Source organism: Elaeis guineensis, chromosome 2 (assembly GCF_000442705.2).
Source record: "Elaeis guineensis isolate ETL-2024a chromosome 2, EG11, whole genome shotgun sequence".
NCBI lineage: Eukaryota > Viridiplantae > Streptophyta > Magnoliopsida > Arecales > Arecaceae > Elaeis > Elaeis guineensis.
The window spans coordinates 119,298,597-119,319,650 of NC_025994.2; the positions used below are offsets into that span (position 1 = coordinate 119,298,597).

The following is a 21,054-nucleotide window of genomic DNA, read 5'->3' on the forward strand; positions in this document are numbered from 1 at the left end:
AAGGGTATGATATCCCCAGAAGCATATACGAATTTATAAGCTTTAAAGGTGTCATCCCTCAAGATTTTGATCTCAACGACAATTTTTCATGTACAGTTCTGCATTAATGAGTAACAAAATCTTAGACCTGCATGCTACAGGATGGGAGTCCCTTCCCTGATTCAAAAAAAAAAAATAATAATAATAATAATATATATATATAATAAATTATTTTTTGGGTACAGAATAAATTATTTTTATTGACATAAATTAGTCTAATGTTTAGGAAGAAGATACACTGAAAGTTCCTCTTAATCCCTCAAACTCTTCGTTCACATTTATTTTTATTAAGCATGGTATGAAGCACATGACAAATTGAGAATCCAAACATACTTGTAACATGTATCCAGCCGAAGGGCCATTGTAGTGGTGCATTTTGCTATAGATCTTAATCTATTATTTCAAAACTTAGTGATTTAGAAAAGATACTGTTGACTGAGAGTATATCATAGTTTACACATTTTGTGACTTGAATCACTTGATTGTGTGTCAGATGGATGCTAGGGTGGGATTATTCAGTCAGCATGGATCATCTACAAGTGATTTATGGTTGGAGTGAAACATCAGGGCCTTCTTTAATATTAGAAACTAAACATCTGAGCTTTTTTGAAGTGCTATATTCCTTCTTTATGATTGGTCTAGAACAATGATTGGCAGGCATAGAGCATACTATTCCCTATGTTGAGTTGATGTAGAATTTTTTATTTTTGTTGTTCCTTGTTTTTGTTTTTTTTTTTTTTTCAGTATAAGATGTTCCTCGTCCTTGTTGATTGGTCTTGCAAAAGCCTCTCTTTGGAGTTTGTTTGTTTGCTTTTCCCTCCGTTCTCTTCTCTCTTTTCTCTCTTATTACTTTTCCATCTTTTCTTTTATACTTTTATCTCAATGAATACTTGAAGGCTCAATTGAGCGACAAGTGGTATCACATTTTATTAAAGCATAATACATTAGTAGGCATAGATGACAATTCTTAAGAAATAAGGAAACAGGAAAAGATTTCATAGATTAGAGGGAGGAAATACCTTTGATTGTTAGTTACAAGTTAGTGTGGCCTGAACTGGCCTCCTTTGTTTTCGGTATTCATGCTGCCATCCATATGATATCTATCAACTATTTTCAATAAATTCATGCAAAGAGAAAGGTTTCTTGCATGAAATGGGAATCCACGAGATTGATTCAACAAGCATCAGGAGCAAATTAAGAAGATTCATCAAACTAGTCACCATTTTGCAAGTCCATGGTTACATGTGGTGCAACATATATATATTTTGAATCGATATCTAAATAAATGCAGAGCTAGATGTTTTGGTGAGGGTGAAATCCTTCCTTTCCTTTTACAAATCTCAAATCAGACAAGTTTGCTAATCATTGGGCTAATCAAGCAATTCACCTCCCTATTATTTGTCTTCTTTTTTTTTTCTATAAAATTATATAATTCTATAAGCATAATAAGTGTCGCAAATTTGTTGAACGATCTACGTACTAAGGGCTACAATGGAGAAGCTTCTGTGTTTCTTTTCTATCACATGATACTTATGTTTACCAATAAACAAGTAAATGAAGCCCTTTTTACATATCTTGTTGCCAAGATAAACAATGTATTCTTCCCCATCAATATATATCTTCTCAAATGGTCATATTTTTTTTTGAAGGATTTCTCAAATGGCAATATTAAGAATGACCACCTTTCATCTCACATGAAGAGATAATGCAACACATATATAAGGAGAGCCGCAAGTGGAGCAGCGAAGGGAACCCTATCAGCAGATGATAAGCTTGGAGATTGAGCAGGGCTGTGGGTGAAAGTACTAGCAACTGCAGGAGCTTCGGCAGAGACATTGATGGCAAGCTTCTGCCCAAGCTCACAGCGAAGCCCAACCCCACAATAGTAATAATGAGGACCAGGCTTGGTCAACTCTAGGGTCAGTGGTCCTTGATGGTGCCTTTCGATGACTTTGAATTGCGTGCAGTTTTCGAAGTCCTCCTTTGACACCTCGATCACGTTATGCACGCCTACTTTGTAAGGAAATACTGCATTATGTATCATAAATTTTGGATTCAGACTTAGTCCATCAAAATTTTAATCATTTTATCTGACTAATGATTCAAAAAAAAAAAAAAAAGAGTTTTTTTCATAGAGACATGATTTTTATTTTTTATTTTTATCTGGGATGAAATGTTTTGGACTTCAACGGATAGTATTCCCATGTGAGAAGAAAATGGTTTAAAGCTACTATATGCATACATAATTACATAATAGAGGCATAATTATCTACTAAAGACCCATTTGATTCGCTGGAAAATTTTTTGTTACAGTTAATTCTTGAGTTTATAATGCTTGAGAAAGTAGTTTTTGTATATTTGAATAATCATGAAAAAGTAAAATATTCGAGAATAATTTATATTTGGTTAAGTATCTATTCTCTTAGAAAATTGTGTAAAATATTTATTATATTTTTAATAAAAAAAAGATTTTATCTATTCTATCTAAAAGCTTGAGAATATTTTAAGAAAAAAAAAATATTATCCCAATTCCTACTCAATGAGAAATGGACTTTCTCATGTCCCAGATGGGTACTTTTTTTTCATGTAATGTAGTAATCATAGTCTATCAGAAAAGTTGCCTTCCTATCTCTCTTCTTTAGAAACTCCGACAAAAATATGGGGCATTCTCTATTTTTTCGTTGACCATATTTTTCTCCCTCCTCTTCCTATGAACCAAACGAGTCTTAAAGTCCAGAACCAAAGCATTCTCGCGTGCAAAGATGAAAAATTATCTGTTTATGAAATGACATTGACAATTAGAAAGTTTTTTTATTTTGCAAAATTCTTTGCAGATTGCATAAATTTCTGATTTGCAAGAATTCTGGAGAGAATTATCAATCGTCTATGACAGATGTTATAAATCAATTTTCAAATTCGACAAGGTGGTCTTTGGGTCAAATACTCACCAAGTCTCTCTCCCACGGCAAAATGCGTTTTCCGAGCCCAATCCTGGTAGAAGGTCTTGTTAGGGGGAACAGTCCACCCCAAGCTACTCCCGACGACGTGATTCCTGTGGCCCAACGTACCTTTCAGAACGCAACCAATGATGGCGAGAAGGAAAAAGAGGATGTGCGTCCTCATATTCTTCCCTTCTTCCTGTAACCTTTTCTTTTGTGGCCGAGGAAGGAGGAAAGAATCCTGGCAACAAGGAAGAAAGGGTTGTGTCCATTGGTTTTATTCTATTCCAGCTGCTGTTTTTGGTTAATTTAGCATCCATCACAAGTTACAAACCACCCAGAACGAACAACCTCATGACATCTATTTTAGGTTAAAAAAGGTTCTTCATGGTAGGTGATTGTTATATTCCTTACAGCTTATTGGATTATAAAATAGTATATTTTGATCGTTTATATGAAATTTTCCTGATCTTAGAAGTTTTTCTGCTGATTTTAATTTTAATTTTTTTTTCGGAGACGAGTGAGTTTGAAAATGTCTAACAGACATATTAATCCAATCGTCATAATTCGTCTGCCTGAAAATCCTCTACAGTCCTTATTGCAGGAATTCTGAAAACTTAGGAACGTGGCACAAGTCCCTTATCTAATTCAAAAGGTTCTAAATGAGAAAAATATGTATATATTGCTCAACTTTTGTGGCCTATCATAATTTATTGTGTACGAGTATTAGCAAATAGATTCGGATTGTTTCTTTTGTGCAAAGGAATGATGGTCTTCTGTCATGATGTCAACTGTTGGATTGTGCTTTGCATAAATCTTTAAGAATGGTAGATCTCTTTCTTCCATCCATAACCTAGATTGCAAAATTGATATTATATTTTAAAAATTATGTAAAATACGATCTTGCAGAATAAAATGGATCATTCTTTCGTGCAAAAGTTACAACCGAACCTTTAGTAAATATCTGTAGCTTGGATGGTAGGGATCAACTTGTGCATAACTTGACAAGAGGACAATTTAAGGACCGTTACATTCTCACACTTGGGATACACTAGTTTCTATTACTTATTCTTTCTTGCTGGGCTGTCTCCACCTAAAAATTTTAGACACCTCAAAATTTGCTATATAGAATTTTTCAGATGGGTTCGGTTTGTATTTTTTGCGTGAAAGAATGATTAGCCTTCTTTCCCTCCCTTACAAAAACAAAGCCATCAAAGAAAAAACCACATTTCTTACCAAAAAAAATAAAAAAAATCAGATAAAAACAAAACCTCGATGCTAGAAAACACATCCCTCCGACGAACTCGTCAGGCAGACCATGGGGAGAATATGCTCCCTAAATGCCCTCAAACTCCTCGGTTTATTAGCTTAGTTCTTTGCTGTGAACGCCCTCAACATTCTTATCACTCCCCGTCACCTCCATCCAAAATCAACTATAAAATTCTGCCCTGGAAGCTGCCGTTACAAAGAAAATTTTAATGATGAATTTTGTTAATGTGGTTTAAATTTTGGATATCTTTTATGGGTTCGAACTATGATCCAATCTGAAAAGCTCACGTTGCGACCTGAATGAAATATTTTGGGAGGTCTGTGGTGGTAGCGGAAGGCATGGGCCGATAGGTCCATGTCCGAAGCCCACCATCGACCTCATTGGGGGGTGCGGAGGACGTTGCCCCCCGCGGTATGGACCAGTATAAATATTGTATTTTCTGTCAATCTCGGCAGTTTTGGTGAGAGGTTTGGGAAATCAAAGTGCGGCTCGGGTTTGGAGAGTTCTTGAGTGATTGTATCTCTCTTTTCATCATAGTGAAATTTTTCTTTCATGTCTTGCCCGTGGACGTAGGCTTTTCAGCCGAATCATATAAATCCTGTGTTTGTTTTTCCTTCTCTTCTCTATTTTGTGTGATTGTACGAATCTGTGTGTGCCTTATATTTATGCTTGATATAATAAATTTATTTATGATAAAAGATATTAATATCATAAATAATCGATTATTAATGATAAAAATTGATTATTAATAATAAAAATTAATAATAAAAATTGATTATTAGTGGTGAAAAATTTTCGGCGTGTCTACGGCGTCACCCTCATACTCATGGTCGTCTGCGCTATCTGCTCCGGCCTCTCCTTCGGCTCCACCCCGAATGCCGTCATGGGCACCCTCTGTTTCTTCCGCTTCTGGCTCGGCTTCGGCATCGGCGGCGACTACACTCTCTCCGCCACCATAATGTCCGAGTACGCTAACAAGAAGACACGCGGTGCCTTCATCGCCGCCATCTTCGCCATGCAGGGCGTCGGCATCATCTTTGCCAGCCTTGTCCCCATGACCCTCTCCGCCATCTTCCTCCACTTCTTTCCGGCTCCACCGTTCTCCTCCGATCACCTCCGCTCCACCCAGCCGGAGGCCGACTTCCTGTGGCGCATCGTGCTCATGCTCGGCGCGATCCCGGCGCTCATCACCTACTACCGGCGCATGAAGATGCCCGAGACCACCCGGTACACCGCACTTATCGCCGGGAACGCGGAGCAGGCCGCGCTTGACATGGGGAAAGTCCTGGAGATGGAGATACAAGCGGAGCAAGAAAAGGTAGCCCAATTTAAATCTGCCAACGATTACTCGTTACTGTTGGGAGAGTTCTTTAGATATCACGGGCTGCACCTCATCGGCACGATGAGCACCTGGTTCCTGCTCGACATCGCATTCTACAGCCAGAATCTCACCCAGAAGGACATATTTCCGATGATGCACCTCACAAGCAAGGCGCAGAAAATGAATGCGCTCGAGGAAGTGTTGCAGACGTCGAAAGCCATGTTACATGTAGCGCTGTGTGGGACCTACCCCGGCTACTGGTTCACGGTGCTGTTCATCGAGAAGATGGGACGGTGTCTGATTCAGCTCATTGGATTCTTCATGATGTCGGCGCTCATGTTGATAATGGAAATCGAGTATGAGTACCTCAAGGACAAGAACCACATTCTGTTTGCTACACTCTTACGTCCTGGTGTTTTTCTTCGCTAATTTTGGGCCGAACAGCACCACGTTTGTGCTGGCGGCGGAGCTCTTCCCGACTAGGGTGAGGTCGACGTGCCATGGGCTAAGCGCGGCGGCGGGGAAGGCCGGGGCGATCATCGGGGTGTTCATCGTGCAGAGCTACATGTTGGACGGGGACCCAAAGAAGATAAGGAGCGCGCTCATTGCGCTGGCGTTTACAAATATGATTGGGTTCTTCTGCACATTTTTTGTGACGGAGACCACGGGGAAGTCGTTGGAAGAGATCTCTGGGGAGGACGGGAGGGCGGCAGGCAGAAGGGAGAGCATGATGTTGATGGGAGACGTACGGCTGGATCTCTCTCGGTTGAGTTAATATACCGTGTCATTGTATGCAGGAAACATAAGAATAGGGGTTTTTAACTTTTTAAGGTCCCGCGGACTGTGGACCATGCCATAATTTTTGGGAACCGGATTCTCCGTGGTGCTTCAAATCATAAAATGGGCGGTTGCTCAAACTGTCCAAATATTTTTAAAATTTATATATTTTTTTTCTTTTTAATTTTTATTAACGTGCATAATTATCTATTTTAAAATGGATAATCCTCAACCATACAAAATACTATGCATACTTTTTAAATATTATAGAGAATTTGCACTCTAATTTTTAACTTTGATCTTGACTAATTTTAAAACTTTCGATCCATAATAAGTTTTAAGTTTAACCTCCAATTCTTATATGACAAAAATATCCTCCATATATAGATATGATATCCTCTATTAATCTTGAACTTGCATGCCTTATAGAAGGCGTAGAGTTAATAGGCCAGACAGCCTCCTCACTAGCGCCACTTCTGAGGTGTGGGGTGATAGTGAGGGAAGATGTGAAGAGGGTGAGGAGAGCTTCCTTATTGGCAATATGGGTGAGCACCCACATCATAGCGTGCTTCACTCATGCTCTCATCTATCACCACCAACACCCGTTTCTTCATCACCATCATCTCTCCTCCAACTCTTATGGCTCCCATCTTTACCACTCTTCATTCCCCTTCTTTCCCCACCGCTTAGAACCACCCTTAAAATAGTAATAGTCTTGATCTTCACTCTCACCATTAGAGCTCAGCTGCCTCAGAAATGCACTGCCTCCTCTCTCTATCACTCTTTTCTCTTTTGGCTTTTTCAGTAAGTTCTCTTCTCATTTGTTGCTCTACTCTCATCCATCTCTATTTAGTCTAGACTTGAAACAAGTGAGAATGATGAGGGATTGCTATAGATACAAGGGCACTGGGAAGGAGACAAAAGTATTCAAAGAGGGAGAAGCCTGTGATTGAGGGGGGGCATCAAGAGTGGGGATGAGATGCTAAAGCCGTAGGTCATCATGTCATGATTGTATAAGTCTAATGAATGCTTACTCCTTTCAACTCAATGCTCAGTAGGATTGGACAGGTGGTGATGAAGCGCCAGAAAAAAATCTGTGATAGTTTATACAATCAACTGTTTTGGTGTTTTAATTTGTTTGCTCCATGACAATATAGATTTTTGAGCCCTTTTTGGATACTTTTACATGGTTGAGTGCAAAGTTTGCTTATTTTGAGCGATGATTGTACATAATTATTATAGAATATATATAATTAATCGAATATGATACATAGTTAATTTAGCATAGTACTCAATTATTCTAATATGGTCTATAATTATTCTAGCATGACGCATAATTAATATAAAATGATATATGGTTATCATGATACACAATTAATCTAACATGATGTGCAGTTAATCCAACATGGATTAATTATGTGTTAGGATAAAATAATTATATATCATATATATTTAATATTGTACCATATTAGATTAATTATGCACTATGTTGGATTAACTGTATATTAGGGTAAACTAACTGTATATCATATTTATTTAGCTGTATATCATGATATAGTAATTGTATACCATGTTGGACTAATTATGTACTAGACTGAAATAACCATGTACCATAATACTTTGGCTACGTATTTGGATAAAATAACTATGTATCATATTTATCTAACTGTATACCATAATATATTGATTATATACATTAATCTGTTCCATATGGGTTAACCATATATCATGTTGGATTAATTATATACCAAACTAAAATAACTATATACCATGCTTTTTTAACTATATACTATGATACCTCAACTGTATATCGAGGTAAAATAATTTTGTATCATGTTTATTTAAGTGCGTATTATGATACCTTAGCTATATACCATGTTAGATTAAATATATACCATGTTGGATTAATGTGCATCGGACTAGAATGATCATGTATCATATTTTTTTTAAACTATGTACTATATTTATTTAACTTCGTATGATATTCAATTAACTATATACAATAATAAAATAACTATATACCATATTTATTTAATTATGTACCATGATACCTTAACTGTTTATTATACTAGATTAGAATAACTAAATATCATAATACATTAATTGTGTATATGTTGGATTAATTATGTACCATATTTTAGAGGACTATATTCTATCCATCAATTCTCTTTTAGTCATGATAAGTTGATCAATTAAACTGCTCAAGTATGTCACCACGCAGTCACAAAGAAAGAAAGAGGCATATTGTATGTTTGTTAGCTCAAACTATCAAAGTTATTATATATGACTTGACAGCAAATTAAAGAAAGCCTCCTAAGGTAAAGCTACTACAATCCCAATGAACCTCAAACAATATTGTATACCCATATGCAATTCATATATTATCTTTTTAATATCAGCTTTACCCACTCTTAAGTTCTGCACCATCTACAATACATCCACATATCAAAGTACAGGTCTATGCCCTCCTCATAAATTGTAAAGATAAATAAAGGAGGCATGTAGCCTTTTCCTAACAAAGATTGAGGAGGCATGAGTTTTCCATCCCACTTTACCTAGAGATCATTTCAGAGAAGTAGATAACAAGAAGATGGATGGAGGGGGTTAAAGACGAGTCTTTGGCGCTGAGGATGATAGTAGGGAGGCCAAGAGGGGCAATGTTGGGCCAGAGCATTGAGACAGTTATAATGAGCTTGAGATTGGAGTCATTAAGCTGCCTAGAGATCTCAGCAATGGTGTAGAGAGGATTGACGGCAGTAGTGATGGTGCAAAAGGAGAAATAGAGGGAGTTAGTGGGGAGGGGGGGAGATGAGAGAGATACTGAGGGAGGATAGGCCAGCGGTGGTAGAGGAGATGGTGCAGTAGTGCTGGAGGAAGGCACGGGAGAGGCTATAGCCACTGTTGGTGAGGGTGAGATGATCAGGCAAAGCAGCGATGCAGCAAAAGAGGAAGGGGAGCATGAAAATGTTGGATCAGAGGGGAAGGTGATGGGGGGCGAAGGGAGCGGTGGACACTATCATGATCATAGTTGGACACCATCGTCATTGGAGGAAGAGAAGAAAGAGAGAGCTGCTACCATACGACGTGCATTTGGTGGATCTAGATTTAATCATGATTGATGTTTGATTGAACAATTTAATATTGTTTATAGGTCTAAGTGGATAAGGTCCTCCACGGTGATATTTTTGGCTTTTTCATGCTTAAAATCTCACCTCAAGGACCGCAAGTTATAACATGGTCCTTCTATGGATTGAAAATACAAGTCCCAATCAACAAAGACTTTTCGTTATGGGCTTAGGGCACAGTCCATGGAAGGACTATGAAATAAATACCCATAAGAATAATGAGTGAAATGGTCATATACTGCCTGTGTAATATAATATATTTGCATAATAATAATATTACAGTGATGGAGTGAATAGTCCCAACATTTATCTAACATACACTTGCAAAATATCATTCCTTTATATCGTCTTATTTGGATAAATTTGAACTCGAATGTGTAGTAAGTGCGTGAAAAATGATATACTGAAAAATTACACTAATGGAGAATGGTGATTTTAATATTATATTCTTGTTTAATGCAAATGCCTGGTATATAATTTGCTTAGTTATCTATTTGGCATTTGCTTTAGTGTCGCCACAGGCTTGCAACTTGGGTGCTGGCATGGATGTTGCACAATGTTGCAGAGGGTTTCGCATGTGCTAGGAATTGCAATGCTTCTCAATTCTTGATCAGATTTCTGCGATCGAGTTTGGGTAGATGTCCGGTTGGGGCATTGCGGGGAATGGTAGACAATGAAGACATTAAGGTTGTGGCATGATATCAAGAGTCTTGGAAAGCATGGTATTTGACATGGTGGTGGATTATCAAGACATGTGCAGAATTTAATTAAGAATATCTTCTCTTGGTAGAGGAGAGGTATGGAGCTTCGATCATGTTTTTTGACTCCTCCAGGCACCTGTAAGATAGATTCATCGTGAGATGATTGCGAGGCAATACATGCTTCAAAAATTAATGTTGCCAAAGAAAAATTAATCATTCTTTCATGCAAAAGATACAACCCAAACCTTTGGTAAATTTCTGTAGCTTGGATTGTAGAGGATCAACTTATGCATAACTCGACAAGAAAAGACAACTTACTAACTTGAGAACTAAGGGTGCAAATAGGTTGAGTCGGATTAGATCATGAGTGATCCCAATATAATTCGGTTCCTTAATCGGATCTTATTGGACCCAATCTAACTCAATAAAAAATTGAATCGAGTTAGATCTATTGTCAAAAATTTTGTCCCAATGAACCATTTGTGTCTGATCGAGTTCGTGTATAATCTGGTTTCAATCTAAAATATTTGGATCCGTTTGGGTCATGAATTTGTTTATTGTTATCCTTATGAACTTTGTTTGATTCGCATACTCTAAGTAAGAATATTATGAACTTGTATATTGTTATCCCTGTGAACTTTGTAGTGCTATGGAGATTAGTTTTTTCTTTTTATTTTTGGGAGAGGGTTTCTTTTTTGTTTGGGGGGGGGGCATACAGCTTCATTTCTTCAGATAGTAACAGTAGATAACACAACAAGTTGTAGGAGAGAAGTACAATAAAAACAAAATATGTACAGAACACAACCTGCGACGGTAACTAAAATATTTATGGAAACAAACAACAAAGCAAGGTAAACTAAAGATTGATACAAAGAAATCGGGACAATAACTTGAAGGTGGATAAAGAAGACATAAGTTTGCTAAAAGTTAAAGTAAACCAAGCTGAACAAAAAGCCTAAAATAAGTGATGACCATTGATTCATTGAGCATAGGATCCAAATTAATACAAAGAATTAAGTGAGTCAGGTCGGATCGAGTTGAATCAGAATTTAGTAAACTCAGATCCAATCTGAACAATAGAACAGGTCCAATTTTAAAATTTGACATAGCCCCATAGGTCTTTTAAAGTAGGTTGGATCTAGTCTAAGCAGATCGGATCGAATTATAGATCAACCCCATCTGTTTGCGGCCTTACTAAGGACTATTACACTTTCACATCTCGGACATGTTGAGATTCATTGCTAAGTCCCAAATCCAATTTGAATTCTTTTTTTAGTTGGTTATTAGTTTTAATAACTTTAAAATTCTATTTCTAGTGCATTATCCTATTTAATTAAGAAGTTATGTCTTAATGATTTTTATTTTTTAAGTTTAGGTGGTAGTTAAATTTCTACCCATATGATATCTATTTAAAAAGACCATTGGCATCTCCTTTGAGATATATGGGAAGAAAGAGAGGACAGAATACAACGTGGAGGTACTTTTGTTAGGGATCTTTATTATGTTTTGGTCTTTATGCTTATTTGAATAAATTTTTTTTTCTCTAAATTTTTTATTCTTTCATAATTTTTTTCTTATATTTCTCTGAGTGTTTATTTTGGATCTTCAGCCAGCATGATGGATCTACTATATGTAACGTGCCATTTTATATGATATCAGAGTTAAGATCCTGAGATTAATAGCCCATATATTTGTGTCTCTACATGATATCAAAGCTAAGGTTTTGATATGTGCCATTCTAAAGGATATCAGATTTAAGATCTCAAGATTGATGGACTATGTATTTGTGGCTCTACACAATATTAGAGCCATAAGTTTGGAGAGTAGTTGAGCATTTTGTGACTTCGATCAAATTTATTTGAAGCATAGATTTTTTTTGAAGCAGTAACTTGATTGTTGGTGATTCCTATGTTCGTATCTCGACATAGTTGAAAAGCTTCCAATAATTTGTTATGCGATAGTAGCAGCATTTGGACTCTTTTTAATGATTCAAGAGATAAATCATCGTGGCCGATATTATTATTGTCTCTATCAATGGATTTAGTTATGAGATGTCTGATCTTGCTAACATCAATAAGGTTACTTTTACCATAACTATTTCTCTTCATAAGTTGAACTACTATACCTATTATGCATATTGGAAGGGTCTTGTTTAGTCTTATTTGAAAGATTAAGATTTATGGGATATTTCAGATTAAGATCAAGTAATGCTGGCGATGACTATGATGACGCTTCATGACATCGACAACTTTAGCATTGTTGGTATGAACTTTGCAATGAGAGAGAATATTGAAATTTATTGTGAGGTTCCAATCTAATTAAGATACTATTTTGAGTTTCTCATTGATTTTAACGACTTTAAGATTTCATTTCTAGTGTTATCTTATTTAATTAATTAGGAGTTTGTGTTTTAATAGATTTTATTTTCTGAGTTTAGATCGGAGTTAAACTCTTCATATGATATTTATTTAAAGGGACTATTGACGTCTTCTTTACGATATAGGAAGGAAAAGAGAGGAGAAATTATTTGTGTATATAGAGATTTTTTATAAGAGATCTTTGTGAGATTTTGATTTTGATTTTTATTTAGATAAATTTATTTTTTCTTTTAATATTTTGTTCTTTTATATTTTTTTTTCGAAATTTTTAAAAAATATTTTTTTATTTGATATTTATTTTAAATTTAAAATTTTGGATCAATATAGTCAATCTACTACTATGCCGTTGTACGGGATACACTAGTTTCTATCATTTATTCTTTCTTGCCAATCTCCACCTCAGAGTTCCAAACACCTCAAAATTTCAACATGCAATTTTTGAAGGGTTCGGGTTGTATCTCTCGTGCTAAAGCATGGTTGGTCTTCTTTCGCAGTCCCAATTATTGGATTGCGATATGCACAAATTTCGAAGCACTTTAGTTTTTTCTTTCATGGCTTGCAAGGATCTTGAAGCCAACTCTTGACGTAGGAGAAGAAGGGGAATCGTTCATTCTTTCACGCGAAAGATACATGCACCCCAAACCATTTCTAATATATTGATTTATTTTTAAAGGGTTTCCCACTCTTACCAAAAAAAAAAAAAAAAGGGTTCCCCCACCTTTGGGTGAATGAATTGATTGATGGTGCGGTTCTGTACCAAAAAAATTGAGGTATGGTTGTCTCAGAAAATTTGATCATACACTATTTTAGGAATGTCCCAGCACCTAACTTTGGTCCCCCTAAGAAAGGCACATGGGAGGAAAGGGAAAAATAAATTACGTAAAAGGGAAAACCATTTTTAAGAATATCCAAGCATCCAACTTAGGTCCTCGCAACGTACAGGGACATGGGATTAATATTAATTTGTTTCTGGAGGAGAAGCAAAGGGGAAAAGAAAGGAAAAGGGACAACCCAGCAATTCCAAACGACAGCTTTCATCTAATCGAAGGCGAAGCCAATATACTCTCCCTCCCTTACAAGAAAATAAAAGCCAGATAAAAACAAAACCTCGATGCTAGAAAACACATCCCTCCGACGGACTCTACATCAAACAGACCATGGAAAGAATATGCTCCCCAAATACCCTCAGCCTCCTCGGTTTATTAGCTTAGTTCTTTGCTATGAACGCCCTCGATATTCTTATCACTCCTCCCCGTCACCTCCATCCAAAATCAACTATAAAATCCCCTATGCTTCTCTATGTGATCCACCCGCAAGGTTGGCTGCCCTGAAAGCTAGCGATCTGGCAACACTGTCGACATCGCCGAACCTCGCCGTGCTCGACGCGCTCGACAAGGCGCGCACACAATGGTACCACATTACGGCCATTGTGATCGCCGGCATGGGCTTCTTCACCCATGCCTATGACCTCTTCTGCATCAGCACCGTCTCAAAGCTCCTCGGCCGCCTCTACTACTCCGATGGCAAGCTAAGGCCTGGAACGCTCCCCCGCAGCGTGAACAATGTCATCGTCAGTGCCGCCCTCATCGGCAGCCTCACGGGCCAGCTTTTCTTCGGTTGGCTTGGCGACGTCCTCGGCCGCAAGCGTGTCTACGGCGTCACCCTCATACTCATGGTCCTCTGCGCTATCTGCTCCGGCCTCTCCTTCGGATCCACCCCGAAAGCCGTCATGGGCACCCTCTGTTTCTTCCGCTTCTGGCTCGGCTTCGGCATCGGTGGCGACTACCCTCTTTCCGCCACCATAATGTCCGAGTATGCCAACAAGAAGACCCGCGGCGCCTTCATCGCAGCCGTCTTCGCCATGCAGGGCGTCGGCATCATCTTCGCCGGCCTTGTCTCCATGACCCTCTCCGCCATCTTCCTCAGCTTCTTTCCGGCTCCACCGTTCTCGTCCGATCACATCCGCTCCACCCAGCCGGAGGCCGACTTCCTGTGGCGCATCGTGCTCATGCTCGGCGCGATCCCGGCGCTCATCACCTACTACTGGCGCATGAAGATGCCTGAGACCGCCCGGTACACCGCACTCATCGCCGGGAACGCGAAGCAAGCCGCGCTCGACATGGGGAAAGTCCTGGAGATGGAGATACAAGCAGAGCAAGAAAAGGTAGCCCAATATAAATCTGCCAACGACTACTCGTTACTGTCGGGAGAGTTCTTTAGATATCACGGGCTGCACCTCATCGGCACGATGAGCACCTGGTTCCTGCTCGACATCGCATTCTACAGCCAGAATCTCACCCAGAAGGACATATTTCCGATGATGCACCTCACAAGCAAGGCGCAGAAAATGAATGCGCTCGAGGAAGTGTTGCAGACGTCGAAAGCCATGTTAAATGTAGCGCTGTGTGGGACCTACCCCGGCTACTGGTTCACGGTGCTGTTCATCGAGAAGATGGGACGGTGTCTGATTCAGCTCATTGGATTCTTCATGATGTCGGCGCTCATGTTGATAATGGGGATCAAGTATGAGTACCTCAAGGACAAGAACCACATTCTGTTTGCTACACTCTACGTCCTGGTGTTTTTCTTCGCTAATTTTGGGCCGAACAGCACCACGTTTGTGCTGGCGGCGGAGCTCTTCCCGACTAGGGTGAGGTCGACGTGCCATGGGCTAAGCGCGGCGGCGGGGAAGGCCGGGGCGATCATCGGGGTGTTCATCGTGCAGAGCTACATGTTGGACGGGGACCCAAAGAAGATAAGGAGCGCGCTCATTGCGCTGGCGTTTACAAATATGATTGGGTTCTTCTGCACATTTTTTGTGACGGAGACCACGGGGAAGTCGTTGGAAGAGATCTCTGGGGAGGACGGGAGGGCGGCAGGCAGAAGGGAGAGCATGATGTTGATGGGAGACGTACGGCTGGATCTCTCTCGGTTGAGTTAATATACCGTGTCATTGTATGCAGGAAACATAAGAATAGGGGTTTTTAACTTTTTAAGGTCCCGTGGACTGTGGACCATGCCATAATTTTTGGGAGCCGGATTCTCCGTGGTGCTTCAAAAAGTATCATAAAATGCTATACATGATTAAGATGCCATCCATTATAAAATAAATGATTATTTAAATTATCAAAATATCTTTAGAATTTATACATTCTTTTCTTTTTAATCTTTTTTAACATGCACAATTGTCTATCTTAAAATGGATAACCCTCAACCATACACAATACTATGCGATACTTTTTGAATATTATAGAGAATTTGCACTCTAATTTTTAATTCTGATCTTGGCTAATTTTAAAACTTTCGATCCATAATAAGTTTTAAGTTTGACCTCCAATTCTTATATGACAAAAATATCCTCCATATGTAGATACGATATCCTTTATTAATCTTGAGCTTGCATGCCTTATAGAAGGCGTAGAGTTAACAGGCCAGGCAGCCTCCTCACTAGCGCCACTTCTGAGGTGTGGGGTGATAGTGAGGAAAGATGTGAAGAGGATGAGGAGAGCTTCCTTATTGGCAATATGGGTGAGCACCCACATCATAGCGTGCTTCACTCGTGCTCTCGTCTATCACCACCTACACCTGCTTCTTCATCACCATCATCTCTCCTCCAACTCTTATGGCTCCCATCTTTACCACTCTTCATTCCCCTTCTTTCCCCACCTCTTAGAACCACCCTTAAAATAGTAATAGTCTTGATCTTCACTCTCACCATTAGAGCTCAACTGCCTCAGAAATGCACTGCCTCCTCTCTCTATCACTCTTTTCTCTTTTGGCTTTTTAGTAAGTTCTCTTCTCCTTTGTTGCTCTACTCTCATCCATCTCTATTTAGTCTAGACTTGAAACAAGTGAGGGTGACGAGGGATTGCTATCACTACAAAAAATTTGATTTTTTGCGACGAAATTTTAGCGACGAAATTTATTTCGTCGCAAATAATTAAGCTTTCGCAGCGAAATTTAAATTTCGTCCCCAAAAATTTGGTATTTGCGACGAAAAAAATTATGTTGCAAAAAGTTATATCTTTTACAACGAAATTTTTACTTTTGTTGCTAGAAGTTGATTTTTGGCGACGAACCTTTTTTTTCGTTGCAAAAAATAAATTTTTTTGTGATGAAATATTTTTTTTGTAGTAAAAAAATTTTTTTTGCGATAAAAAAAAATTTTGTCGCAAAAAAATTATATTTTTTACGACGAAATTGATATTTCGTTGCTAAAAAGAAAGGCTTTTACGATCAATTTTATTTATATTTAGCGACGAAACTATTGCGTCGCTAAATTTTATTTTGCTGAAAAAATTTGAATAATTTACGATGAAAATTTAAATTTCGTTGCTAGAATTGATCTTTAGCGACGAAAGTTTTTTCATCACAAAAAATTATTTTTTTTGGCGATGGAAAAATTTTTCGTTGCTAAATTTTTTTTTTTTGCGACGAAAATAATTACGTCGCAAAAAATTTATTTTTATGCGACGAAATATTTGTTTCGTTGCGAGAAAATTGATTTTACGATCATTTGCGACGAAATTAAATTTTCGTTGCAAAAATTAATCATTTGCGATGAAAAAATTTTTGTTGCAAAAAATATATTTTTTTGCGATAGAATATTTATTTTTAGCAACGAATGTATTTCGTCGCTAAATATTTTTTAATTAAAAAAAAAACTTTTGATATTCTGCCCTAATTGAAAATAAACCTGTTGATTTCTCCCTCCCCGATCTCCGCCGCGGTCATCCAAATTTTCTCCCTCCCCGATCTCCGACGACAGTCCTCCTTCCCCGGTCGCCGGTCGTCCTTCCCGGTAAGTCCTCTCCCTCCCCGCCACCATCCTCTCACTCTCTCCCTCCCCACCGCCGTCGAGCCCTCCCTCCCCGCCACCGTCGCCGCTCGAGCCCGCCCCCCGTCGCTGATCGAACCCACCTCCCAACGCGCCGGCCATCTCCCTCCCGCCTCACCACTCTCTCCTCCGCGCGCCGAATCCTCCCTCTTCTCTGCCTCCTTCTCTCCGGTTCCCTCCAATCCCTCGAAACACTAACCCTCCAATCCATAAAACAAAGGTGGCGGCCACCTCTCCTCCCTCCCTTTCCTCCTCCTTCCATACTTTCCTCCTATTCTTCCTCGCCGGCCGCCGCCGAAACGACTACCTCCTCCTCTTCTCCTCTACCCTTCCTCGCGTCTGGGCTACTCCAAGGATAAGGCCCTCGTCGCCTCCAAATCGCTCCTCCACATCACCATTGGAGGAAGAGAAGAAAGAGAGAGCTGCTACCATACGACGTGCATTTGGTGGATCTAGATTTAATCATGATTGATGTTTGATTGAACAATTTAATATTGTTTATAGGTCTAAGTGGATAAAGTCCTCCACGGTGATATTTTTGGCTTTTTCATGCTTAAAATCTCACCTCAAGGACCGCAAGTTATAACATGGTCCTTCTGTGGATTGAAAATACAAGTCCCAATCAACAAAGACTTTTCGTTATGGGCTTAGGGCACAGTCCATGGAAGGACTATGAAATAAATACCCATAAGAATAATGAGTGAAATGGTCATATACTGCCTATGTAATATAATATATTTGCACAATAATAATATTACAGTGAGGGAGTGAATAGTCCCAACATTTATCTAAAATACACTTGCAAAATATCATTCCTTTATATCATCTTATTTGGATAAATTTGAACTCGAATGTGTAGTAAGTGTGTGAAAAATGATATACTGAAAAATTACACTAATGGAGAATGGTGATTTCAATATTATATTCTTGTTTAATGCAAATGCCTGGTATATAATTTGCTTAGTTATCTATTTGGCATTTGCCTTAGTGTCGCCATCGGCTTGCAACTTGGGTGCTGGCATGGATGTTGCACAATGTTGCAGAGGGTTTAGCATGTGCCAGGAATTGCAATGCTTCTCAATTCTTGATCAGATTTCTGCGATCGAGTTTGGGTAGATGTCCGGTTGGGGCATTGCGGGGAATGGTAGAGAATGAAGGCATTAAGGTTGTGGCATGATATCAAGAGTCTTGGAAAGCATGGTATTTGACATGGTGGTGGATTGTCAAGACATGTGCGGAATTTAATTAAGAATATCTTCTCTTGGTAGAGGAGAGGTATGGAGCTTCGATCACGTTTTTGACTCCTCCAAGCGCTTGTAAGTTAGATTCATCGTGAGATGATTGCGAGGCAATACATGCTTCAAAACTTAATGTTGCCAACGAAAAATTAATCATTCTTTCATGCAAAAGATACAACCCAAACCTTTGGTAAATTTCTGTAGCTTGGATTGTAGAGGATCAATTTATGCATAACTTGACAAGAAAAGACAACTTACTAACTTGAGAACTAAGGGTGCAAATAGGTTGGGTTGGATTAGATCATGAGTGATCCCAACCTAATTCGGTTCCTTAATCGGATCTTATTGGACCCAATCTAACTCAATAAAAAATTGAATCGAGTTAGATCCATAGTCAAAAATTTTGTTCCAATGAACCATTTGTGTCTGATCGAGTTCGTGTATAATCTGGTTCCAATCTAAAATATTTGGATCCGTTTGGGTCATGAATTTGTTTATTGTTATCCTTATGAACTTTGTTTGATTCGCATACTCTAAGTAAGAATTTTATGAACTTGTATGTTGATATCCTTGTGAACTTTGTAGTGCTATGGAGATTAGTTTTTTCTTTTTATTTTTGGGAGTGGGCTTCTTTTTTGTTTGTTTGGGGGGGGGTTGTTTGTGAAGGCATACGGCTTCATTTCTTCAGATAGTAACAGTAGATAACACAACAAGTTGTAGGAGAGAAGTACAATAAAAACAAAATATGTACAGAACACAACCTGCGATGGTAACTAAAATATTTATGGAAACAAACAACAAAGCAAGGTAAACTAAAGATTGATATAAAGAAAGCGGGACAATAACTTGAAGGTGGATAAAGAAGACATAAGTTTGCTAAAAGTTAAAGTAAACCAAACTGAACAAAAAGCCTAAAATAAGTGATGACCATTGATTCATTGAGCATAGGATCCAAATTAATACAAAGAATTAAGTGAGTCAGGTCAGATCGAGTTGAATCAGAATTTAGTAAACTCAGATCCAATCTGAACAATAGAACAGGTCCAATTTTAAAATTTGACATAGCCCCATAGGTCTTTTAAAGCAGGTTGGATCTAGTTTAAGCAGATCGGGTCGAATTATAGATCAATCCCATCCGTTTGCGGCCTTACTAAGGACTAATACACGCTCACATCTCGGACATGTTGAGATTCATTGCTAAGTCCCAAATCCAATTTGAATTCTTTTTTTAGTTGGTTATTAGTTTTAATAACTTTAAAATTCTATTTCTAGTGTGTTATCCTATTTAATAAAAAATTTGTGTCTTAATAAATTTTATTTTTTAAGTTTAAGTGGTAGTTAAATTTCCACCCATATTATATCTATTTAAAAAGACCATTGGCATCTCCTTTGAGATATATGGGAAGAAAGAGAGGACAGAATACAGCGTGGAGGTACTTTTGTTAGGGATCTTTATTATGTTTTGGTCTTTACGCTTATTTGAATAAATTTATTTTTCTCTCTAAATTTTTTATTCTTTTATAATTTTTTTCTTATATTTCTCTGAGTGTTTATTTTGGATCTTCGCCAGCATGGTGGATCTACTATATGTAACGTGCCGTTTTATATGATATCAGAGCTAATATCCTGAGGTTAATAGCCCATATGTTTGTGTCTCTACATGATATCAAAGCTAAGGTTTTGATATGTGCCATTCTAAAGGATATCAGATTTAAGATCTCAAGATTGATGGACTATGTATTTGTGGCTCTACACAATATTAGAGCCATAAGTTTGGAGAGTAGTTGAGCGTTTTGTGACTTCGATCAAATTTATTCGAAGCATAGATTTTTTTTGAAGCGGTAACTTGACTGTTGGTGATTCCTACGTTCATATCTCGACATAGTTGAAAAGCTTCCAATAATTTGTTATGCGATGGTAGCAGCATTTGGACTCTTTTTGATGATTCAAAAGATAAATCATTGTGGTCGATATTATTATTGTCTCTATCAATGAATTTGGTTATGAGATGTCTGATCTTACTAACATCAATAAGGTTATTTTTATCGTAACTATTTCTCTTCATAAGTTGAACTACTATACCTATTATGCATATTGGAAGGGTCTTGTCAAGTCTTATTTGAAAGATTAAGATTTATGGGATATTTCAGATTAAGATCAAGTAATGCTGACGATGACTATGATGACGCTTCATGACATCGACAACTTTAGCATTGTTGGTATGGACTTTGCAATGAGAGAGAATATTGAAATTTATTGTGAGGTTCCAATCTAATTAAGATACTATTTTGAGTTTCTCATTGATTTTAACGACTTTAAGATTTCATTTCTAGTGTTATCTTATTTAATTAATTAGGAGTTTGTGTTTTAATGGATTTTATTTTCTGAATTTAGATCGGAGTTAAACTCTTCATATGATATTTATTTAA

General features: G+C 38.1%; 3 protein-coding genes across 3 annotated transcripts; 2 read left to right on the plus strand and 1 right to left on the minus strand.

The window, feature by feature from the left end:
- Window positions 1-1,569: 1,569 nt before the first annotated feature.
- LOC105039623 (mavicyanin) lies at window positions 1,570-3,221 on the minus strand. The gene is made up of 2 exons (XM_010915839.3): window positions 2,988-3,221; window positions 1,570-2,067 (listed from the first exon to the last, which is right to left on the minus strand). The coding sequence occupies exons 1-2, from the start codon at window positions 3,160-3,162 to the stop codon at window positions 1,730-1,732; spliced, it is 513 nt and encodes a 170-aa protein (XP_010914141.1). The 5' UTR covers window positions 3,163-3,221; the 3' UTR covers window positions 1,570-1,729.
- Window positions 3,222-4,602: 1,381 nt separating this feature from the next.
- On the plus strand, window positions 4,603-10,055 carry LOC105039971 (low affinity inorganic phosphate transporter 4-like). The gene is given in 5 exon segments (XM_073251271.1): window positions 4,603-4,725; window positions 5,045-5,971; window positions 5,973-6,334; window positions 6,776-6,891; window positions 9,982-10,055. Coding segments are annotated over 5 exon segments (1,602 nt in total).
- A 3,821-nt stretch (window positions 10,056-13,876) lies between these two features.
- Window positions 13,877-15,491, plus strand: LOC105039964 (low affinity inorganic phosphate transporter 4). Its single transcript, XM_019851935.2, has one exon. It carries the CDS (start codon window positions 13,992-13,994, stop codon window positions 15,489-15,491), a length of 1,500 nt encoding a protein of 499 aa, XP_019707494.2. The 5' UTR covers window positions 13,877-13,991.
- Window positions 15,492-21,054: the final 5,563 nt, after the last annotated feature.